The 25,941-nt window shown below is 40.9% G+C and overlaps 1 protein-coding gene and 1 pseudogene across 2 annotated transcripts in view; one reads left to right on the top strand and one right to left on the bottom strand.

The window, feature by feature from the left end:
* LOC105293189 overlaps positions 1-761 on the bottom strand; it is a 14,527-nt pseudogene extending 13,766 nt beyond the window's left edge.
* Positions 1-25,941, top strand: part of CHN2 (chimerin 2) — a 274,342-nt gene that overhangs the window by 118,212 nt on the left and 130,189 nt on the right. For both annotated transcript variants that reach the window (XM_011361709.2, XM_023531520.1), the window contains exon 2: positions 22,819-22,857. In XM_011361709.2, the coding sequence (XP_011360011.1) occupies positions 22,819-22,857 (39 nt within the window). The remainder of the gene's footprint in view (positions 1-22,818; positions 22,858-25,941) is intronic.

Consider the following 25,941-nt stretch of genomic DNA (forward strand, 5'->3'; position numbering starts at 1 on the left):
GGCAAGACTGCTTGTCCTATGTATACACTCAATTTAGATTAGATTTATAGGAGTACAGGCTAGTTCGTCTTACTTGGATATAAAGTCTTTCTCCCTACCCCTAATCTTAAACAGATGAATGGCCAGAAAGATCCAGATGAAGACAGAGCAAAAGAATTTCTTTTGAGAGTATGACCAGGGCTGAAGTTATATGGAGGATATGAATGTGGATAGATAAGCAAAGATACGTGTATAAGAGAGGCTTTTATACCGACAGTGTGGCATGAAGAAAAAATTTTAAAATGCTAACTAACCATAGTTTTTATTTTGTATATTATAACTTCAACATTAGAGCATAATTACTGGACGGGGGGGAAAACCCTCCACCCTTTTATTACCATTTCCTGACATTTTAAATTATACACTATTACTGAATTCAAAAAAAAAAAAAAAAGGCAGGAAAAGAATCATCCAGACCCTGAATCAACTCACTAATTTATAAACCGAGTCTCAAGTAAACAGGATTGTTTCTCCAAGTGCCTTATGGTAGAGGTCAAACACAATAGCCTAAAATAACAAGTTGAGACATGTTTTCATAATTGGAAATAAGAAAGAAATTTGACCATCTGCTAATGGAAAGAAGAGTTTTGCAATAAAGCTAACAGCTACTGTCATTTCTGAAGAAACATTTCTAAATTCTTCAGAAGACAGTAATGGTGCTTACGACAGCTAAAAAACATTCAGGGCACCATTAACTAATTATGAATTACCTGGGAAACCATGTTTGCACTTAGAAGGGCCAAGGTGGAATCCTTTTAGAAGCTGGTCTAACTTTACAACTGCCTGGGGTTGTTCATTGCAGACTGAAGTGTTTCCTTTTCAAGTCCAAATAAGTCGAAATGAATTGGACAGCTGATTCCCTGTAAGGCAAAAAGAGAGAGGAGAAAGAGGCTGTGCCTTCTCTTTCATTGAAAAGCACTAGCTGGACCCAAGAATGGCTTCTGCTTCCACCAAGCTTAATGGCAATTTGCTGAGTTCTACAGTGAAATAAAAAAATAGCATGTCTGGCCAATTGTGAGGGTTGACAGCAAACAGAAAGGAAGAGTTAACGCCTCCTCATCTTCCAGGCTGGCAGGAAGCCTTCAGATAAGGCGAGAAAAACGGTCAGCCAATGGGACGGGCCTGCCCCTCATAATAGAAGATGGTCCGGCCAGAGATAGTTTCTCATTTTTCTGATTACGTATCTTCTCTGGGCTTGTCTTTTCTTATTGGGTGTAAATTATTTGTTTGCAATGTTTCTGAAATGGCTCTAAGAAGATCAATAAAAATGTGGTGAGGAAGGAGACTGTAACTTCACTGCCCTCCGTTCTCCGAAAGCCAGCCCTGTTCGCATGTGTGTACTTCCTGCCAGCTCGGTAATAATTAATGTAGAGTGTGTATTTAATCTGCAGAAACTTATCAAGAAATAAGTGCATTTAATCATTGTTTGTATGATTCTAAAGCACTCTAATATTATAATGTTTAGTCTGCAAACCTGGGCAATAAAGAAAACATTGTGTTTGACTGAGTTAGGTAATGTAAAAGTTCCTCTTGTGATTTTTAAAACAGGAATGGTTGCTTTTCAGAACAGAAATATTTGTCTTGAGGGATCTGGATGGCAGTTTTCTGTGATCTTCTCTTTTTTGAACTCCCAGAGCTCTCACTGGACGATTCATTTCTCACCTTTCAGTATCTACTCATGTGCTACTAATTCTCTTTTTATGCCCTAAACCTGACCATACCATAAACCAGTGGTCCCCAACCTTTTGGACACCAGGAACCGGTGCTCCTATGAGAATCTGATGCCTGATGATCTGAGGTAGAGCTGAGGCAGTGATGCTGGCGCTGGGGAGCAGCTGCAAATACAGATGAAGCTTCACTCGCTCACTTGCTGCTCACCTCCTGCTGTGCAGCCCAGTTCCCAACAGACCACAGACCGGTACCGGTCCACAGCCTAGGGATTGGGGACCCTTGCTATAAACTCCTTGAAGATAAGCATCATCTCCTATATTTCAATCTTTCTCAAAGTGCCTGAGTCAGCAGTTTATAAGGCAGTTGTAACAGGATTTTATGTATTTAATCATGTTTCGTGATCTAACCCATTTCTCATTAAAGTAGTGAATCCCAACTCATTCTATTTGAATATCATAAATTCATCTTGAAATGTAATATGTTTGCCATTCCCTATTCTAAAATGAGACCCTGGCCTCATTCAGCACAATGGTCTGTAGTCAAGTACTTCACTGCTGGGCTCTGAAGGTGTAAGATGGTCTGGGTAATAAGCCTGCTTTCAGCCAGTGTTAACTGGATTGAATGGGCTTTATCCCAGCGCACAGAACCAGATGGGATAATTTCCGTGTGGGTGTAATCGGGAGCTATTACCACTCAGAGCTTCCACAAAGAGAACATGAGAAAGAGAGAACGCCCCTCTTAGTGGACACTTACGTGTTCTAATTAATAAAAGGTTAATGAAGGTGACCTTTCCGAAACTTGGTCTTGGAATTTAATTTTGCTCATGAATTGACCTTCAAGAGACAAAGTCATGTTCTTGGATGTTGTGTTTGTGTGTATATGAAAAACAAAGGCATCAATTTAGTGTCTAGGGCGTATCATTTAAATTCTTAGAAACCCCATAATTGTAGGTTTGTGGCATGCATATTATATGAAGAAAAGAAAAATAGCCCAGTAAACTATGAAGTCTTGCTATGCTCAGAATATATCGCAAAAGAGTAAAGGGGGGAGCGTTGGTGATGTCGTTATCATTATTATTTTTAGAAAAACCAGGGTCTGAGATGAGAGCTTCCTTATACTGAGTCAGTTGGGAAACGGTATACGGTACAGCATGGGAAGTTTATTACAGATGTGAAATTATGCAGTATGTATCAAGGGCAAATGTTTATTCATATTCTAAATTTAACCCACCAACTTAAACGTTGCAGTTGGAAGTGAATTTGCTCTTTAGGCTTGCGGGCTTGAGATTCTCCCTCTACTGCCTTGCAGATCAGAGGCCACGCTATGAAAACTGGAAAGATACCCAAGCTCCCTCTTCTCCTTTGGGCAACATATTTGGCTCCAGTTTATAAAAAGGGAGTCAAAAATCTCTACAAAAATAAACGACCTTGGTTCTATTTAGGTCTTGTTTCAGGGCATTTTAAAGCTTTTCCTGTGATCGAGGAGATGCTAAAGGATTTCTGTCAGGGTCCGGGCAGGGAACAGAAGCCACACGCAGCTGGGATGTTGAAGAGAAGTTAATGAAGGAAAGTATTTACAGAGGTGTAGACAGGCCAAGAAAACCGAGAGATGGTGAAGCCCCCAGGGGTTGCCACGGTGGGAAGCGTGACCACTGCTGGGCCTGAAGGGGCAATAGCAGGAAACCATGTTACTGGAGCTTGGGGACAGTTAGAACCACAGGAGAGGGGCCTGGACAATGGTCATCATGGAAGGTGATGCCTGCTGCCCAGGCTGCAGCACCAGCGCAGGGAGAGGACAGGAATAAACACTCGTGCTTCTCTCTCCTCCCGCCCGCCCATTTCCCACCCCCACCTCTCGTCGTCTGAATCCAGTTGGAAGTGAGAAGCAAGGAAGTCTAAGTAATACCGTTTGGAGATGTTAAGCTCCCCCTGCACACGCGCACTATCAAGACCCCTGGGAGAAGCAGAGACGACTCCTGTCAGAGTCAGCACCTCTCTTCAGAATCGGGGTTCCCAACACAGTGATTTGTCACTGGATTAGCTGGGGTAGAGGATTAGCTTACATGATCTGAAAAAAATATTGTGAATAGTACAATATGACTTACATCCCTAAAAGGGGAAAATAAAGAGCCACACGCAGTCGTGGTGAGGAGCACTGGCACTGGGCAGGACTATCCAGCTGTGACCGCAGCTCAGCCTCTTACCAACTGGGTAATCTGGAGCAAATTTCTCTCTGAGACTCTATTTGCATTTTTTAAAGTAGGGATAACAGTCATGCCTACTACATGGTGTTCTTGGGAGGCTGAAATGAAAAGATAATTGTGAAGTTTTTAGCCTGGGACATAGTCAGCATTCAGGAAATAGAGCTGCTAGCTGCTAATCCACCTTACAGACAGGAAGGCCCAATCCTAGCTGTGGTTCTGTCCCAAGAGATGTCTCTCTTTTACACCAGGTATCGGAATGTAGCTGAGGATAAGGATATGAGGTATTTATGTTTATTAAAAGGGATTGTGGGCTGCAATTGGCTGAGAAGCATCCACCGTCCCCTCCTTTTTTAGAGTGGAGTGAGTGTCTTGCTTATCTCAGATGGCGATAGCCCATGGGCTGGGAAATGGGAAGCAGAGAAAGTAAAGAAAGAAGGATGTGTGCTAGTTCCTACTAGGTCAGGGGTTGACCGGGGTACGCAGAACAACAGCAGAACGAGGGAGGCGCATTCTGGCTCCGTCACGGCCATCCCACACTCACGCTGGGTCGCGACCCACTCTTTCCTGAGCCCGCGGCCTCCATAGCTTCATGTTAGGGCTGCTGTTGAAAGGAGTCACAGAGCCTTGCTCAAAATCTCATTCTGCACAATGATCAATACTGGGAGAAGAGATGTCACAGTGAGTGGAAGAAATACAAGCAGCTAAGGGCACATCAAGAACACATTGGGGTCTCTTGAGAAAAAAAGGATGCAGTGAAAGAATATAAAGATGGAGTTGAGTCTTCTAAGTTAGTTGGCTTTCCATTACATTTGTATAGTTTTTAAAATCGAAACTGGAAGCAAGTTGGATGAACATAATGGCACTAGCAGACTTGGGAATTAAGAGCAGAATTCTGCTCTAAAATTCCTGAAATCACGGCACAGTTTCATTCTGAATAAGTTCTATTCCTACCACTAGCACTTTCCTGACTGATTTCTTTTTCTAGCCCTTGACTTCTTTCTGGTTTTTTTTTTTGTTTTTTTTTAATTTATGCCCCTTCCCAATTCCCAGCCCACTGACAAGCCAGCGGCTGCAGAGGCAGTGCCTTTCAAAGCAGCAATCTCTGGATTTTTAGCGGTGATGGATAAGAGTCAGGGACAAGATGAGTGTGTGTGAGCTGGTGAGAAAGGACTAGTTGATAATAATAAATACACTGTGCTATGGGGCTGGCAGTCCCTGACATTTTAAAGATGGCCTGGCCCTCGAAAATCAGTGTATTTGACCACCCTACTGTAAGGAAGGATTAAAACACATCTAAAAAGCCATATAATAATACATTCAATCACATAATTACTATTTCACCACAAAAGATGAGTGTAGAAAATTTCGATGGGTCAAATTGCGACTATCTGACATTACAAAGCTACACTGGTGAGAAATTAGAAACATCCTTCTCGGAATTCTATGTGGAAAGAAATGGTTTTAGAAAATGTCCATCAGACTGCATGTCTGACATATAACTGTCCCCTACGTAGAATATTAGAGTCAAAGGACTAGAGTAGAGAGAAAAAGTCAAATGCAGAAATACCCCTAAATGTGTATGCAGGAAGCCTGTGTGTGGGAATAAGTGTATACAATTGTATTGTCTCTAAGGCTGTATTGATGCCTTGAGTCATTTACTATGGCCGAGAGCTAAGTTACTTTAATCAGTGGATACCTTTAACATACTTTAATGTAATAGCTTTGAAAATAGTGGTGATATGAAATGCATTTAGAAAGGTATCTAAAATTTCATAGTAAAAAGCGGTGAGCAAGATCAGAGTATGTCTTCTTTCCGGAACCATCTATTCAGTGCAGCGATGCTCATGGGACTGGAACAATGGAGTCGCTCCAGCATCCTCTGTCACAATGGTGGGTACATGAAGAAAGCCTATTACAATGTAACGACGATTTCTGAAAATAGAACCAATTCTCAAAAGCCGAAGGTTGCATATGAAAACCTACAAAAGCTCCTGCTGAAGGCTGAACTTCTTGACCTAGTGAATTGTGACCGCTTTGGCATAAGTGGTCTGTGAGCGCCCAGAGCAACACCCTCTTCCTGCTGGAGGAGACGGAGGCGTGGATGCTGCGAGCTCCGCCGAATGCTGGGACCCAGACACTGGAGATAAGGGACCTTCCGCTGTGTTATGCAGGGGCCTGAAATCTAGTCATTTCTGGCTGCTTTCTTTGCTTTTTCCTTTTCCGGTTTTTGAGTTCTGACAGCCAAATTGTAGCCACAATTTGGTCTGAATCAGAGTTTACAAATGTCAGGTGAGGCCCTCTGCAAATCCCAGCTAAGGAGGAGACTTCCAATAAGCTCGATTGGTCTGTTTCTTTTTAATCTCATCAGCCAGCTTGTGACCGGTCACGTGGACATTGAGAACAGCGAAGATGATTTGTCTCGCTTGAACCTTACTCTGAAAATGCAGTACCGACAGCCGGAATAGACATTCTTAAGGATAATCTGATTTTTTTTCCTCTCAACTTTGATAGTAGTCATTCAGTTGGCTAATCAAACAAGCATCTGTTGAACACTTGGTGTGTTTAAGCTCTGCTTCAAGAGGTGCTGCAGGGGAGCATTGGGGTTTGGGGACATGAGGGTGGCTTTCCACTGGGGTTTGCATCTCGCTTTCATTCCACGAAAAGCCAGACAGTGCTCACCGGGAGCAACCATGGAGGGGGGTTAATAGGCTTCCCACCTAGAAGAGAAGGTGACACAGCAGAGTGCCCTGAAGATTTCTCTGTGACAGACCCTCTCCTGCCCCTAGACAGACTGCAAGCAGCCCTTTCATTCAAAGGCCGCTGTCCCTCTTGTATTTACCTGTGCGTTAACAGGCAGAGAAAGGCGGCTTTTGTTAAGGATAGACTCCCAGTGGAAATGATTAACTAGGCTTTGTGAGAAAACACCCACAAAAAGTCTCCTTCCTTCTCAGAATGCTTGAAGCGAAACTAAGGTCCCAGTTTTTTTTCTTTTCCTCCACTTTCCTCTCCCTCCCTCTAACACAGAGCCTAGCAAACTCCTCCTTGTCCTTCACGGCCCAGCCCCAGGGTCGTGTCCTCTGTGCAGTCTTCCTCATCACCTTCCCGCTCGCCCCTGCCAGGGGCCGGCCCTGCCTCTGGGCACCCATGGCCCTCGCACACGTCCCTCCCATGGACTCCAGAGGAAACACTCACCCGTGTGTCCCCAGCTCCTAACTTGGGCTCAGGAACAGAGTGGCGGGTAAATGTTCGTTATAAGGGCAAATTAGGAAACTGACAGTGATCTCTTACAGAGGCACAGGTGAGTAAATCTATTATTTACCCTTACGACAAGGCTGCTGAAAATAGATAAACAGAGGTTACAAGTACAAACAACCTCAGACAGGAGGAAAGATTTGATTTAATATTCGGCCTCTGATTTTGGAAGCAGGAACTTGCACATACAGTGATTAGGAAGACAAATGTGCCGCCGTGCAAAGAGCAGGAGGATATGACTCTCCCTCTGGCACAAGGCAGAGCTGTCCCAAGTGCTCTGAAGACATGCAATCCTAAGATAACATCAGGGTGCTAGGAGCGGGTGGTCTATTCTTCCTGGTCTGTCATGTAATGTAAATACTTTCTCTTTCAGAAATCTTTAGGACCACTTGTTGTGTGCCTTACTCTTAACCCTTTAATTACAGAGCTGCCGATGCTGTCACCTACCATGACACAGGAAGGCCGTCCTTCCTGCTTACATTTGTTTAAGCATTTGGCATAAAAGTGGTGCAAATGCATGCTCCCGCTGGGTTGAATGTTGAGCTAATGTTTAAATTAGCATCTTGCAGGTCGTTGAGGATCGATTTGACTACCTAGTCTTTACTCCTTTTCCTGTGCATCACAGTTGTGCTTCCTGTGCCAGTTTTTGTTGCTTTGTGGTATGGTTGGTGAGAAGTCTGAAGTGTTGCTAGCGCAGGAGTTTACGATCTTTAGAAATACCTTCTCTGTAAGAAGTTATTTTTAAAGCAAGTGATAAGAAACCGCAGAGCACTGAAACCCAGGGGAAAAGCAAAACTTGAGGCTCTTCAGGTCTCAAAGCCAAATACAGCCTCACTAGACAGCCTGACTGGGCCACATCTATTTTCACTTGGCTCACAGTAATAGTTAGGGTTGGTTCTAGATGAAGACTTAACTTAATCTTAGATCTAAGCAAACAGGATTAACACTGTGAAGCAAATGTATTTAATTTTTGTGCTAAAATATGGTAGGTCAGCCTTCTCAAGATGACCACGGGGTGAACATAGTATTATTTTTATAGGGTACAAATGAGTTGGCCAACCTTGGACAAGGTGCAGTCCTTGTTGGGCCTCAGGTTCCATATCTGTAAAATGTATATCACCCACCTCTAGATCTCGTGTGATAATATAGGTAAGTCCCACAGTGGAGCAGGGTTCAGTAGGAGAGGCAAGACTTTATAATGAGAAAAGCATGGTTTTTGGAGTTGGACAGACCTGGAGGTGAATACTCAGCTCTACTGCTTATTAACTATGTGACTAAGCAACCTCAGTATCCCTCAGTTTACTCACCTGTACGAAGGGACTAAAGGTACCTATTTTATAAGCTTGCTTTGACTATTAAATTAGACTGCATGTGAAACACGTAAGAACATAGTATAATGAAAGCTTGTCAACAGAGGTTAAAATATCTGTATCTAAATTTATGATATACGCCCCAAATTACCTTTCAGAAAAGAGAGTGTATAATATACTTTGGGAAAAAAATGCCTTAGATGGCTCAAAAAGTGAGAAAGATACACAGAGAATTTAAATAAAATTGTTCCATGAAATGTGAGTTGATGAAAGCAGTATCTCTAAATTTGTGTATCATATTATACCTAATTTTAAATATGCACATGTAAATGAATTAAATATTATAAGTAGATAGCTAATAATTTCACTGGTATTCTTAAAAGTTTATGTATTTAAAATCTTTTAGAGTGGATCTTCTCATTAGGAAAATGAAGGCTGCCTTCTGCTGGGGGTTACTTAGGGCCCCCCAAATATTAAGCAGTTCTATTCTAAACAAATAGAAATAAAATAAAGTAAAGCAGGCATAGACTAGAATGTCCCCTTCATTACCAAGGACAGACAGAAGGATTGTTAGCTAGGTGGACTTGCTAAGCATTGAACCTCAGAATAAAAAAAAAAAAACAAGCCTACCTTCCCTCAGGTACTACACGGCTAGACCACCAGGAAGGCAGCTCTCTACCTCCAGGACAGGGCTCCCAAGGGCTGGCATAAGCCATCTCCCCAGGGATACCAGATAGGCCTAGATAGAGGCCAGGAGTTCACTAACTGTATGTCCTTCACAGGCCAGGAGAAGAGAAGACACCTTCCCCACTAAGACAGTATGTTTGGGCATGAAGCATACACTCCTTTAGACTGATTCTCACCACACACATGAGGCAGTTAGGTTATCCCATGGCACGCGAAGCGTCCACGGGTTCTCTCAGGTCTTCGACCGAACTGCTGATGTCAGCACGCTGCCTTTTAACTTCCAGGTCACATAGAACAGCTCTGATCAGAAAGGCCATGTGTGGAGAGATTGCAGCTGCTCCAGGATTCCGGCAATGCAAGGAATCCTGGAGCTGTCCACCAGGAGAGCTCTCAGAGCATCGAGCCCACTCCCTGTCTTTACAGATGAGAAAACTAAGCCCATCTGGGTTGGGGTTGGAAGAGTCGTCAAAAATTTGGCAGTAAACCGAGAGTGCAGCTGAGGAGAGAAATTCCCAGGCTTACTGATGAGAATAGTTTTCTGCCCTTGCTTAAGAAGCCCATCGTGAGAATTCTCCAGATTTTTCGTCCATCCAGGCTGGGTCTCTTCTTCACGGTGGAATATCGCCAATGGCCCTCTGAAAGTCATGCTTCACTGCAGCTGGTTCTGTTTTCGTCCTGTAAGACCAACAGCGACCTGGCAAACATGGGCCAGGTTGAGTGGCTGCTGGCCTGTCTATTCTCGATATCAGTTACTACAACTATATTAACCATCCCTATGGTTATAAACCTCTTCCGTTGTCAGGAGTGGCTGTGCCAAACCAGAAGGCCCTTTTGTTGCCAGACTGGTGTCTAGTTGATAAGCCGAGCCGAGGCGTGGGCTGAATATTTTTATTAATGATGAAATTGGGGAAAAGTCGCACATAGTACCTGGTATGTAGAGGGCCCTTTAGGAAGACGAACGGGGCTGGATGGATGGATAGAGAGGAGGACAGACGGACAGAGATAGAAGGGAAGTAAGAGAAAGAGAAAAAAGAGAAAGAAGGAAGGAGGAAGGGAAGTAGAGAGAAAGGGGATTTTAGTTAGAGAGATTTCACTTTTTTGTTGTTCTAAAAAATAGCAGAAAACTGAATAGCATCATGAGTTTTTCTACTTCCTCTGTGCTGTTTCTACAATGTTCACACCATGTTATATCACTGAAGCAGACCGGAAATGGGAAAGGACTGAAAATTTCACTTGAACTTGGTCACTGCTGATTTTCCTATAGCACTAAGGCCATGGGGGAGAAGAATTAATTGGCTCTGAAGCAAACCAGGTCTGGATTTGATTCTACTTTTCTACTGACCGTGTGACTATGCTCAAATGACTTAATCTCTCTGAGTTTCAATTTCCTCAGTTCTAGGAGATAAAAATGCTTAGTTACAGGACCTCCACTATATGCTTCCTTGGCACTTTAAACTTTGTCTATCATAAAACCTTTCATAGTTGATCATAATTACTCATGCGATGTTTGTTTGCCTTCATCACTGGACTAAAGGCACCTTGAAAGCAGGGACTGTGTTTGCCTTGCTCAGGGCTATATCTCTGTCATGTAGTACAATGCCTGACACATAAATATTTGCTGAGATGGATGGAAGGGTGGGTGGATGGATGGATGGATGGATGGATGATGGATAGATGGATAAATGGGTAAGTAGATAGGTGAATGTGAGGACAAATGATTCACAAAAATTGTAAAGATTGGAGATAATGTATATCTGGCATTTACCAGGCACTTTAAAATTCCTTTCCAATTTTGTAGAAGACCTCACTTCCTCTCCTATCTCTGCACTAGGACTTCCTCTATTTGACTTCGAGTATGATACGGCCAAAAAATCTTTCTTTTTTTGCCAGTAGCAACATTGCCAGGGCCATGATTTATGAGCTGCTTTCATTAGAATTTAGTCTATCATTACCACAACCATTATATATCTGAAGAGACACAAATGTCCACAGTAAACTCAAGACACAGAGAGATATTATAGAAGAAGAAAGAGGCTTTTCTAAGTGGCAGGAGTAGAGTGCTGGCTGAAGGTACACCTAAATCGTCTTCCCTAAGGAAAAAGACAACTTCTTTAGGAAGGAGATGAATGAAAGAATAATTATCAAGAAGTAGCTGAGTAATCTCCTTTTCCCCTCCATTCCTTTTCGGTCTATTCTTGCTATATAATGTGCCACTTTCTACCTTATGTTACGGTTACATGCACAGATATCCAGGAGTTGAATGTTTAGCAGACGGTCAGTTAGTGTTTGTTGAATGAAAAAGTAAGTCGATGTCTTTATTTCTCCTAACTTACTCCTTGTGGTTTGATTCCTCATCTCACCTTTCTGTCTACACCAGTATCTCGTGCAATATTTCGTGTCAAGTAAGCTGTAAGCTCTAGATAAATATTTGTAGGATGAATAAATGAAAAGGGCTTCTGGAGAAAAGCCAGGAAGGCATTCCTTTGATGAAGAGGAGGCAGGCAAATGCTGGAAGGGAGAATGTTGGGGGCGAGGAGTTGGGGGCTGGGGAGGAAGAGAGACAGGGCTCGTGGCTGAACAGAAGTAGTGGGTATGGATAGTCTTTAGAGAAATAGCAGAGGAGAAAGTGCGTGAATGAAGAAGGAGGAGACTCTCCACCAGGAGAGCAGCTGCGTCGTGCTGGGAGGAATCCGCATTTTGTAGAAACTTAAGACTAGGAAGTGGAGAGAATGTCCTGGGAGAGAGGAAGACCTGGGACATGGCAAGTGCTTTGGCAAGAGATGATGATATGCAAATTAGAGCTCCCATGTCTTTTATTAACCTCGACCCCTCATCCCTTTTTTTTTTTTGGAAAGAGAAGTTTGCCTCCATGTCACTGCCATACCCCCGCCCACCCTCACAAAGAGTTTATTTTCTCAACTTCCATTCACCCTTCATCTCACTTAACTGTGGCTTCTACCCACAACCCACTGCAAGGTTACGAAAACCTCCTTGTTGCTGAAACAGTGGATCTTCCTATGCTTATCTCACTTGAGCAGCTTCTCATACTGTTGACCACTTTTCGAACGTCTCTCGCCTTGTCTTCATGGCACCCCATCTCATGGTTTCTCTCTCATCTCTCTGGGGTCTCCTTATTCTCCTCATTTTTCAGCCCTTAAATGTTGGCGCTTCTTGGGAGTCCCTGTCAAAGACCTTCTTCCCTTACTCTGAATACCCATCTTGGGTCACGTCATCTACTTTAGTGGCTTTAGTCACCATCCATATGTTAGGGCTTCCATTTCTAAATTTCCAGCCCAGATCTCTCTTCTGAACTCCAAGCCTCTTAGATATGTTCATTTGGCTGTCCCCTAGATGTCTCTTTCCAACAGGGAAAAGCCAAGTGCATCGCTGTCAGCCAAACCGACTTCTCTGGTCTGCCCTATTTCTGTGGGTAGCATCACCATTCATCCAGTTGCTTATGCCAAAAACCATTCATTTTGTTCTATCCAAGTCAGAAGTCATTTTTCCTCCTATCCTTCTCTGTTCATACCCAATTCATCACCAAGTCATGCAGATTCTATCTTCTCAACGTCTTCCAAATCCATCCCATTTTTCTCCTTCTCCACTGCCACCACTAGAGTTCAGACCACTAGCGTCACCTGCCTGGATTACTGCCCAGCTCCCTGACTGGTAGCCCTCTTCATCTTCCTTCCCTTCCATCTTCTCCCTCCAGTCCACTTTCACACGGCAATCGGAGTGGTCTTTCTAAAATACAGCTGGATGCTGTGTCTTCCTGGCTTAGATTTCCCTTTCCTTCTAGAACAAAAGCAAGCCCTTAGCATGGTTTTTAAAGCCCTTGATTATCTGGGCCCTACTTGCTTCTCCAATGTAATACATCATCGCTGTGAAACCTACACATACACACCACACCATAGTCTCTCTGTTTCAGCCAGCAGGCTCAACCACTTCTAGCTCTCGAAGCCATATTCTGTCTTGCTTTTGGCCTTGACAGACCACATCTCGGTCTGTGAGTCATTGCTCCCTGAGCCCATTTGCCCACAAAGGCACTCTTGCCATTGGCGTCTGTACTAACATCAAAGTGACACAGTACCTCTTTGATTAGGCTTAATGTGCTGGAAGTTAATAACGATTCTTCAGTCTTTGGGGACCATAGACCTTGCTGTTAGACTCTATTCCTCTGGAACAACTCTTGAAGGAGCCCAGGACAAGGCCGCTCAAGGCCAGAGGTAACTGGCCAAAACATGGGGAAGGGCCCACCTGCCCCAGGCCCCACTCACCTTTCCAAACTTTGGGAAGTTCTGTTATGGACACACTTCTTATACATCCTCTTGTCATACGATTGCCTCCTTACTTGATATATTTAAGGATCAAAAAAAAAAAAAAAAACAGCCAGAGTGGTTGAGATATAGTGGGCAAGAGGAGAGACAAATGTGATGACTGGGAGAGGTTGCCAGAGGCCCGATCATGCAGAGCTTCATAAGCCTACCTGCACTGTTCACTGAGCCACACCCAGGGCCTGGCTAATTGTATTTATTCAATAAATACCTGTTGACTGAAATAATCTCATCATGCCTCTGCATACAGAGTAAGTGGCCCAGAACAGAAGCTCTGTGTGGCCTAGTGTCCTCTAGTGACCACAAACTCCAGCCTCAGTCTCTTGATGGCTTCATCTTCTTCAGGGAATCTCAACTTAGCCACGTTTTGGGGGCCCAGCCTGAAGGCCCAGCAATAGTTTCTGGAATTTGTCTTATTAACTATTCTCTGCAAATAAGACTAAATCAGTTACACAAATTCCTGGTTTGAGACCCGCAGTCAGAGGCCCATCAGATCTTCATTCATTGCCCAAGCAGCAGTTTCCAAAGAGAATACACAAACGTTTAATTTCTCAGAGGAATGCAAGGAACCTGTAGAGGTGACAAGGATCGGAACACAGTTAGCAAGTGTATTACAGCAAGCAAGCTCTGTGATAGCCTTAACATCTCAATATTTTTGCAATAGTTAGAGTGACCTCCAGGTCATCTCACACTCAGACGTGGCGCCGTTTGGCTGGAATGGCCCAGCAGGATTACAGCCACAGGCTGCACACTCCGGACTCTCACATTCTTCCGAAGGTCCCAGCTCGGGCACGTGTGTGTGTCGAGGACACATTACAGAGTGTGCACAAACATAACGCACTGTGTGTGCAGTGGTTGCTCGCTTTCATTTGGATCTCAACCCATTTGAGCCCATTAAGCTAATCACCCAACAAATTCTGAACCATTTTCTCCTTGTGAGGCTGTCTCAAGCCTGATCGTACCCTCCCAACTTCCCTGGAAAAAGCCCACAAGCTATCTAGCCCATTTGCAGATGTGCGCGTCGATAAATCAAAAGTGACAGCAGAGGCCTGGCTTTCCTGGGAGAGCGGATGGCAGAGGGAGGGACCCGATCCTTCCACCTAGCTCCCAAATGATCCCTCTGGTGTCATATGTGCAGCTTTGTTTGAAATATTCTTAAAAATGGGTCATCTCCAACTTCCTTGGTAGATCATTCCCTAAACTGGTGAATCTTTCACTCCTGTCATTTTCCAAAGCCCCCACGTGTGCTTCTCTGTTAATCCAGTCACACTCCACTGAGCCAAGTGACGGAATCTGGCTCTCCCGAATGTTTACAGGTATTTCCTTTTCAGTTGTCATTTACCCAAGTGTAGCACACATGGCGTTCTCTAATTTTTCTTCATTAATCAGTCCCCAAATTCCTTTACACTTGCTCCTCAGGTGATTCCATCCAATCATCCTATTTCTGGAACTGAAAATGTCTGGAAGGAGAATCGGGGTTTTCACCTCGCTCCAAGGCCATATGTTTCCTCAAGTTCACGCCTACGAGCCTTCTGTGCTTCCATTTGCTCCTCTGCAAATGCACTCTTAGTCTATCTGTGTATTTTCTAATTGAGTCTTAACGGCATCAAAAATGAAAAGATCTATTGATAATAACCAGTGTTGGCGAGGGTGTGGAGAAACAGGCATGCTTTCCACACATTGTTGAGAGGTCCAATTGGTGCATCTTTTTTGAAGGCCATTTTAAAAATAGCTTTTATAATAAAAAAATAGACTCTTTACTCAGCACCTCAACTTTCCAGAATCTGTGCTGCATATATAACATATTGTTGCAGCATCATTTTGAAAAATTAAAACTAGCCTAAATGTCCCTCAGTTGGAAATTATTACATGTATGAATTAAAAACATTTTGGTATACTCATATAACAAAAGGCCAAGCCACAGTTAAAAAAAAAAAAAAAAAAAGCCAGCGCACACCTATGTGCGCTCACATGGAAAGATGCCTAAGAAATAGTATGAAATTCAAAATCAAATTGCAGAACAGTATATGCGATATGAGACCATTTTAACAAATTTTTATTCTAGTCCTTTATAGGACAAAATTTGGAAGAATTCACATAGATCTATTAATGGTGCTTTTTTCTGAGATTTGGGACTTTCTGAGATAAACATTTCTTAATTGGTCTTTTTCTGTTTTCAACATTTCGTGCTTATCGCTTTTACGTGTCGTAAAAACGATAGAGATAGTAAATTAGTTTTGTCATGCTCTTGATCTAGAAAGGTGTCTTTTCAGGGCTAAGTTATTTTAGCATGAAAGGTTCGTTCGACACGGCTCCCAAGTTTTCACCGGCACCTCCAGGCTCTTTTAAGCGGCTTTTCTTTTTGTATAGTACGTTCAGAGTCTTTATGACTTATTTTATTTGAATTTTATTTTATTTTATGTTATTTTATTTTTGTAAGGTTTTGATCATTTTCTAAGTATCTCTCTCTTTTTCCCTTTTACCCCTCTCTTTAGTGAAAGGAGATACCTGCTTCCTAGCCTGCTTAGAATTGCTCATTAACGTTTATTTCACACTATTTTGAAAAGAGGGCCGAGGGAGTCAGGCATGGCCTTTTTCTACAGAAGCCCTCACTCCTTTTGTCTTTCTCCACCTCTTTCTGCAGTAACGCTATAGATGCTGCACGTGTTATTATAAGAATTATTTTTTACTTTTTATTTTAAGGTGGTGATTTATTTAGACAGCATGTTAAAAAAGAAAAAGAAACCACCTCGCACGCCTGTTAATTTACGCTTCATGCATTTTACTTTTTATACAAGCAATGTGAACAGAAAATTAGAAAATGTAGGTGAGCGAGAGAAGAGAAAAATAGAAATCATTTCTATTTTCACTTTCAGGTATAGCAACTATTAATAATTGGGTTCATAGCCTTGTATATCATGTCTATGTATATAAATATTTATCTTAAAAATGAGATTATATTTAGTTAATTGTTTTATAACCTGATGTGTTTAATACTTAATGTAGCATGAATATTTTTCTATATAATTAAAGATGGATAATATAAATAGCAAACAATTTACTTCGTGCCAGACACCAGACTAAGTATTTTATACGTATTAACTCATCTATCCTCACTTCATGCTATATGTTGGGTAGTATTATTACTCCCATTTTATAGATTAAAAAACTTGCCTGAAGTCACACAGCTAATAAGTGACAGAGCTAGGTTTTGAACCTAGACAGTCTAGCTCCAGAGGTCATGCTCTTGACCGCAAAGTTCCGACCCAGACCAACCATTTTCATGGCTTTAGTATATGGTAACTTATTTATCCACTCTCTTCTTTCTGGGCTGTTAGATTCACTCTTGTATACAAAGCAGCAATGGATACCCTATTCACATACTCACCTTTGTTCATGTGTTCTGTTTCAACTTTAGGTTGAATTCCATGAATAGAATTGCTGAGTCAAAGGGTTTACACATTTTTTCAAGTTTGGATACATATTAGTTAATACTTCTTTATTATTTTGTTTCAATCTTTTTTTATTTAAGTATAGTTGGTATACAATCTTATAATGGTTATTTATATTAGTTTCAGATGTACAATATAGTGACTCGACATTTTTATACCTTACAGTGTGATCACCCCACTATTTCTAGAGATCATCGGTCACCATGCAAACTTATCACAATATTGACTATATTCCCTTTCTTCTTTATATCCATCTCCCCACCCCCTCCCTTCTGGTAAACATCCCTTTGGTCTCTGTTTCTAGGAGTCTGTTTTTGTTTTGGTTTGGTTTGGTTTTAGATTCCACATTTAAGTGAATTGGCAAGATTTTGTTCTTTTTTAATGCTATACTTAATTATATATTCAATTTTATATATATTCCACATCTTCTTTATCTACTCAACTATCAATGGATACCTGGCTTCCTCCCATATCTTGGCTATGGTAAATAATGCTGTAGTGAACATAGGGGTGCATGTATCTTTCTGAGTTAATGTTTTGGTTTTCTATGGATAAATACCCATAGTGGAATTGCTGGGTCACACGGTATATCCATATTTAGTTTTTTGAGAACTCTCCATGCTGTTTTCCATAGGAGTTGTACCCGTTTATAGTCCCACCAATAGGGCACAAGGGTTCCCTTTTCTCCACGTCCTCTCCAACACATTATTTGTTGATTTTTTGATAATAGCCATTCTGACTGGCATGAGGTGATATCTCATTGTGGTCTTGATTTGCATTTCCCTGATGATTATTAGTGATGTTGAACATCTTTTCACGTGTATGTTGACCATCTGTATGTCTTCTTTGCAGAAATATCTTTTTATATCCTCTGCCCATTTTTCAATAGATTGTTTATTTTTTTCATTAGTTGTATGAGTTTCTACATATCTTGTATACCAACTCTTTATTGGATATATCATTTGCAAATATATTCTCCTAATTAGTAGGTTGCCTTTCTGTTTTGTTGAAGGTTTCCTTCACTGTGAAGAAGCTTTTTAATCACATTTACTATAACATCAAAAAGAATAAAATGCCTAGGAATAAACCTAACCAAAGAAGTGAAAGGCCAATACTCTGAAAACTATAAGATAATAAAACTATAAGATAATGAAGAAAGAAATTGAAAAGGACACAAATAAATGGAAGGATATACCATGCTCATGGATTAGAAGGATTAATATTGTTAAAATAATCATACTACCCAAAGATTATAGATTCAATGCAATTCCTATCAAAATACCAAGATCATTCTTCCCAGAACTAGAACAAATAATCCTAAAATTTATATGGAACCACAAAAGACCCCGAAATAGCCAAAGCAATCTTGAGAAAAAAACAAAGTTGAAGGTATTTCACTCCCTGATCACAAACAATACTACAAAGCTATAATAATTAAAATAGTATGGTACTGGCACAAAAACAAACACATAGATCAATAGAACAGAATACAGAGCCCAGAAGTAAACTCTTACTTTTATGGTCAACTAATCTATGACAAAGGAGGTAAAAATATACACTGAAGTAACATCAGTCTCTTCAAGTGGTGTTTGGAAAACTGGAAAGATACAATGCAAAAAAATGAAAGTGGGCAATTCTCTTACACCACATGCAAAAATAAACACAAATGAGTTAAAGACCTGAAACCATGAAACTCTTAGAAGAAAACATAGTAAAATATTTGATATCAGTCTAAGTAATATATTTTGGATATGTCTCCTCGAGCAAGATAAACAAAATCAAAAATAAAAACACATGAGACTGCTTCAAACTAGTCGATATTTTTATTTTTAAAAATTTTTTAATTGCTTTCTCTCATTTTATTTATTTATTTTTATTTTTCAATTAGAGTTGACATTCAGTATTATTTTATATTAGTTTTAGGTGTACGGCATAGTGGTTAGACATTTATAGAAACTAGTCAATATTTTTAAGCAATATATTTTCAAAGCCTCTTTGAACTTTACAATTCATTGTTTCTTTCCAAAAAATGTATAAATGTCTTCTGGGTTCGATGATAATTTTTTTCTTAGAATGTGTGTGGAAAATCTTCTGTTCTACTTCCTCTTCCTTCCTTTGGTATTCTACCCATTTCTCTAAAATGTTGAACAAAATAATGCACTTTCCGAAAGCAGCATGCCTTGTGTTGTCACTTTTCTTCTCCTGGATTTTAACTCTCAGATGGGGGTATATGAATAGATAGAACACTGTCCTGCGATTCGACTTGATGTCAATATTCTGTACTATTAATCTTCCGTCTTTTCTCTATTTTATTTTTTCTCTTGAGCTTCGCAAAAATTGAATTAACGAATCAGTCATATAGTTTTTTTCTTGATTTCAATATATGCAAATTAGGGTGGCCAGCTTGGCAAGGATGACTGATGTGTCAGAGGCCTAGAAGGCAGACCTCCCACTCTAATCCTGCCTCTGCCTCTCACTTGTTTTATGACCTTGAGAAAGCCACTTAATTGTCTGCATTTCATTTTCCTCATTTGCCAGATGAAAAAGGTGAGCTAAATGACCTAGAAAGCCTATTCTAGGTTAAAAAATAAAAGTGTCAGCCTATCCAAGACTAAAGTAGAGTTTTGAAAAATAGTGTGTGAAATTAGGCAAATGTGCATGTTGGTGGGGCAGTATTGGAGACAGCGAAAGATTTGTTTCAACATATTAAAAATATTCTGTGCTTTGTCACTTGACCAAGGCCTCCTAACAATGTGCTTCAGTGGTTTGTGAAACGTGCCTCTAAGACCAAGGTAATTATACTTGTTCCACTGAAGCATGACAAATGGCCTCTCACTTTGAATTCTTTTATGGAAAAGGAAAACCTTCCATAACAACAGCCCTGGAACTTAATTACAGGCTCCAAATCTAGAGCAAGAATAGAGATAGTCATTGGCTACAGTCAGGGGACAGGAGACCAAGAGCATGAGCTCGCCTGGGAAGAAGGAGGACAGAGTGAGGTAACAATGACATTTGTGGGGCTTCACTGAGAACTTGCTGTTTGCCAGGTGCTAGCCCAAGAACATTATATACATTATCTCATTTAATTCTCACAATAACCCTGAGAGATAGGTTAAGGGGTCGGTTCTTTTACTTTTTCTGTTTTATAAAGATGAGTACTGGGAGGCTCTTAAAGAGGCTAAGTAACCTGCTTCAAGTTATTCAGCCAGTAGTTGTCAGAGGTAAGATCTGAACCCTGAGAGAGTATTCATTTATTTAATATACACTTTTTGACTATCTGGTATGTGCCAGGTACCCTTCTTAGGGTTGGTGATGCACAAGTGACAGAAACAGAATTCCTGTTTACATGGAATTTGACTAATAATGGGATGAGACTGGTAATAACAAGCCAACAAATCATTTAATAATTTTAGGTGGTCGTAATGCTATGACAGAGAGTGACTGGGGTTTGCAGAAGGCTACTTTACACAAGATTGGCAGGGAAGGCCCCCGGGAGGTGACATTTGATCTGAGCCCTACATGTTGGAGCAAATCAGCCATGCAAAGATCTGTTGGATAGCTTTTTACATGGAAGGTCCCCAAGAATAAAGGCTGGGGACTTGGAAGAGCTTGTCTTGTTCTAGGAACGGAGAGAAGACTAATATGGTTGGATGACAAGTGAAAAGGGGAAAATGTCTGCAGTGGAGTCCAGAAGTGGGCAAAGACCAGATGACACAGGGCCGTGTCGGCCACAGTATGCCGTGCATACTTATTCCAAAGGCAGAGGGATGACACCGGAAGATTGTAAGCAAAGGCGCATTCTATTCTCCAGTCTCTGTAGGTGGCTTTCTTCACCTTTGTGTTAAGCTGCCAACAAGGAGCAACTGGAGAGCGATAAGTTCTTTATATGCAGCGCAACCTAAATGAAAGTTGGAAAATTGGGAGCCAGTGTCTCAGGTGAAACAAAATTCTAGGTTTTTCACAGAACGACAAGACTGAAATCAACAGTGACAGGTCATCTAAAGTGAACTTCCCACTTTAGGTAAGGAGACCTCAGGAGTGTTGGAACTATATTTTAAAACCTGCCTAAAGGGGACTACTTCTTTTGGGGGACCTTCCCTCAACATGCAGAAAGTTGCATGCTAGGTTTTGACCATTTCTTGGTCAGGGGGTTGCGCTTACCTCATAGAATAAATCTCATGCAAAATAACAAGACATGACAGCTTTGGGTAGATGGCATTGCAGGACTTTACATTTCTATGCAATCTGATGTGTATGTATGGATCTTTATCTGTGAAAAATATCTTTGAAGGTGTGATCAACATTTTAAGATATAGGACCTGGCTTTTCTGGTGAGGCGGCATTGTACGGATGGTTCTAGAATTTTATTGTAAACTTGGCAACTTGATTTATTTTATTTGAATGCTCTTTATAAACAAATACTCATGTTAACCCATTAAAACTGGTTTATGTCACATATAGGATGAAAATAATTGCTTGTTTAGGTTAAAAGCTCTATAGTTAAGCTATTTTTCTCTTACTTTGACAAAGGTATTGAGTTTCACTTTGATTTAGCAAACTAAGTTTGAATAACAACCCAAACCATTATTAATGCAGTGTATTTGTGTATCTGTGTGGCTGATTCTCCATAAGTAGTTTTCTGACAGTATAGACCTAACAGTACAGATTTATTTGAATGAAACTGCTTTTGGAGGCATTTATTTGTGATAAATCTGTGATGGAGTGGCCCTGGAGAGCAAGATATTAATTGCAAAAGAATTTAATTTAAGCTACACGTGTGTAATTGAGTAAGATTTGGGGACGTTCATCACTCTTGACTTCGGTTTTATTTATAAATAACGTTTGTTTCTCGGGAGGGGAAAAATTCTCAAACTATTTTATGCATGAGATTAGAAAAGTCCTAACCCTTCACATAAAAGTAATGTGTGACAGTCGTACAAGGACAGGGCAATATAAGCGTGGCTGTGTGATGCTGTGTGACAGAAAAACAGAGCTCCCTACCAAAGGTGCCGAATTAGAGGACACTTAAGGTTCCCCCAGCTAAAATTCTGTGATTTGGGGAAAAGGATTTTTCCCTCTGGCTGTTTAAGTTAGAAAGTGTTTTCCCAAGGCCTTAGCTACTAGCTCAGGAGGACTCCAATAACTCTATGAGAATTATAAATTCAGCTGTCAGCACTGGGCTTGTTGAGTCGACTGAACAAGCAGATTTTCTCCCATTGTCTGTTTTCTAGGTTGATGAATAAGAATTTCCTCCTCTCCATTTTGTTGTAGCTCTTTCTGTCTGACACTTCTGATTGCTGAGAGGTTTTCTGGAAATTTTCTAAGTCACACAGTGGAGTAAATTCAAGGAGATAATGCGATTTCAATTGAATCATCAGTGTCTCTGCTGTCAGACCTAGTATTTTAGGAGTTGGTTGAGTTACACAACTTCCCAGATTTAATATTACATACTTGCCACTTTGCATCTTGCCCTCAAGTCTTAATAAATGGGCTAAAGGTCTGATTGGAAACTGTGAGATAAATTATATGTTTATGATGCCAAGTTAAGTAAACACTATTTGAAAGGATTTCTTGAGGGTATAATCAAGTTAATTGCTTTAAAAATCTTTTTTGATTTACTGGACTCTATGAAAATGGTTAAGCAATTGGTTCTGTCACGGTAAGTGATCTGAAGAAAGTGGAGTTTGAGTCCACAAGGGTCGCCATGCACATTTCCTCCCTCATGCCTGGAACTGTCCCATAAATGAGTAGAGAGGCCCCCTGAGGCCAGAATGCAAGTCCTGCTGACAGACTGTTGTTCCTCCAGAGAAGACACGTGTTGACAGTTTGATGCTCAGGCTGACGGATTGATTTCTTTCTTTTTATTCTAGATGCTGAAGAATACCAGCCTCCAATATGGAAATCATACTGTGAGTATCTGAAATGAGAATCTCGGAAGCCTTTCGCGAGGCTGCCTTTTAAACAATTCTTACCATTGGCTTAGTGCTCACAAGCAGTCCCCTACCGCACGGCACTGAAAACCCAAATCTGTGTTTTTCCACCAAGATGAGATATTGGTCAGAGATGGCTGAAAAAGTACTGTCCTCCAACCAGGACTCTCAAGAGCTGGCTGCCTGTGCCCCACTTCAGGAAGAAGAGATGCCTTTGAGTTAGGGCTTTCTTTCTTTCCTTTCTTCTTGTTTCTCTCTCTCTCTCTTTTTTTTTTTTTTTTTGCACAGTTGATCAGCAAAGGTGAACGTGTTGACCTCCATGAATTAGGCTCTTGGCTAATCATCCTACATCTGTAATATCATATGACATTTACCACAAGAAAATTGATTACCAAGTTGCAAAAAATAATGTGCAATGCTTGGTCACTAAGGGTGACTCTAGAAACAGAGATCATTATCTGATCATGGTCACCATTCGGCTCCCCTCGTGAGGACAGATAGTTATCGCCTCAGGCTCATTTCCTCTTTCCTCAGCATCGTCTACCTGACTAAGTGCTTCTCTCCAGTAAGGGAGGGAAGGAGTGTGGGAGGATGGAAACCCACTGTGTGGAGAGCCGGGGACACAGTCTCGTTTACGCTCTGCTTCTAGACGACAATAATAGAAATAATTATTATTTCTATTGTCAACTATTGTCGTTGATGTTGCATTCTTTCTCCTGTCCATTGAGACCTGCCCTGGGCCAGCTCCTTGCACTAGCAACGTTCTTGGGCTCTCAAATTCTCACCACGGCCTTAAGCAACGGGTACCATTAATATCCCTATTTCGTACACATACAAAGAAACCACAGCTCAGGGAGATTCAGTAACTTGACAAAAGTTTTTCAAAAAGCATTGAGATGACATTTAGAGTGGAACCCAGGGGCAAGCCTGCCACACAGCCTGCAAATTTCCAAGACTTCTTTCTTTCTATTTAAAATTGTATACATAAGTACATATGCAGACACGGACGATATACATATGCAGACACGGACACGTATATGCATATACTCATGTATGTATATATTTGTTACAAAAGCAATACAAAGCCACATAAAAGACAAACATTTCATGTCCCTGTTTGGGAGCCAAAAAATAATAATAATAAGAGCAAACATTATAGAAATACCTAAAGCTAAGAGTAAAAATCTCCCATCATCCACAAACCAGCCCCATATTCCGGTGCGTTCCCAGTAGCTGACCCCTGTCCCTTTTAGCAGGCATATCTTCCAAGTGCTTAGAACACACATGCCTAATACTAAGGCATTTTTGTGGTTGTCGTTTCCCTTTGTAAAAATGGGTTTATGCTGATCTTAGTGCCTTTCAACTTGCTTGTTTCACTTCACAAATATCTTGTCTTTCTCTTTCCACGTCAGCATATGTAGGGTCATCGCCATCTTCATTATATGAGTCTGTTCTTCCATCTGTGAAATAAGGGCCTGTGCTGGGTCTCTGAGGGCCCTTGCAATCTACTGTTCTGCATTCTGATCTTCTATTTTAAAAGCCGGCACTAATGATTTAGTAATTGGATGTTTTTGTTTGTTTGTTTGCTAATGGAGTGTGAAGTGCTCTGACAGTAAATCAACAAAATATCTGCAGTGAGAGGTTCTGTGACTTGCTGTACCTTGCACATAGCCTTGCACACATTAACTACCCAATAAATATTTGTTGAGCGAATGTCACCGCAGAGAGCTTTACTGAAGCGAAAAGATGGCATCGGTTCAATTTTATTTCGCCCTTTGCTAGAAGACCTTGGGCCGCCCAATATCTCTTAAAAGCCCTTATATGTTCTAAGGAAGCTCGAAAAGGCATTAATAATTACATTTTCACAATATCAATTTTACCTTAGCGTATGGGTTTTAAGTTTAATTTTCGGATCTAACCAAGCTGTGTGTTTTTTTTTAATTTGCTTTAGACTCATAAAACTTCAGATGCAGAAAGGATGGTTGAGGTCATTTACTATAAACCTAATGACATATATGAAGTTCCTCTTTATTACACCCAATGAATTAATAGTCGTCCAGACTCTATTTGAGGGTGTCTAGTGACATGGAATTCCAGAACTGAGGGGAGCACGCCATCACTGGTGCGATCCACAGCATCAAAAACACATTGACCGAAGGCCTACAGAGCACCACTGAGAAAGAACTCTTTTTAGTTGTTCTGATCCATGAATTGTTTGAGTTTGGGTGTTGGACCATTTATAAACTCACCTGACAATATTATCCCCAAACTCATCCTACTCTGTCTTATTCCCAAGATTATCATCTACTTTTTTGGTCTTTCGGCAAACATACAGTGAACACCTTCTGAACGTCAGAGGATAGGTATTAGGAATCAACAATGAATAAAATATGGTCCGTACTTTCCTCCAATTTACAGTCTAGTAAGGGAGACTGATGTAAATTACTTAACTTAAAATGCAAATGGATTCTAGTAATAATATACTACTCCTTCACCTCCTGAGATTACAGAAGACTTTATAGAAGAGGTTAAATTTGCATGTGAATCTTGAAGGATAAGTGGGAGAAGGAATCTAAGGGCCTTGCAAAACTTCATGAGATACTTTTTAAACTTCAGATATACTAAAACTATAGCATTTTCCTGACCCGAAAGCCCAATAAACCTATCAGAATATGAAATCTGTTTTTTCTTTTTCGAACTTGTTAGTAAACCCATTCTGAACCTCAGGAATTCCCAAGCTTTCCTCTTGGGAATGCTCATAAGCCATCCTTTGAGAGATTAATTTTTAATATTGATGTCAAACTCATCAGCATATCATTAATAGACTTTATATTTTTCCATCACACGCTTATTTTTTTAACCAACAATTATTTGGTACTTTGAAATCTCTCATATATTTACTGCATGCAATGCATTTTTGCCATTTTACGGGACTTGGTTTAAAAATCGATGATGTGCAGGGATCGTGGGAGTATGTAGGTATGTCTTTACTCTCCTCCATTACCTCTTGTTCGCCATACTCTGACTTACATCAGATTCTTGTTATGAAGCATTAGTCCCAAT

The sequence above is a fragment of the Pteropus vampyrus genome, unplaced genomic scaffold, assembly GCF_000151845.1.
Source record: "Pteropus vampyrus isolate Shadow unplaced genomic scaffold, Pvam_2.0 Scaffold69, whole genome shotgun sequence".
Lineage (NCBI taxonomy): Eukaryota > Metazoa > Chordata > Mammalia > Chiroptera > Pteropodidae > Pteropus > Pteropus vampyrus.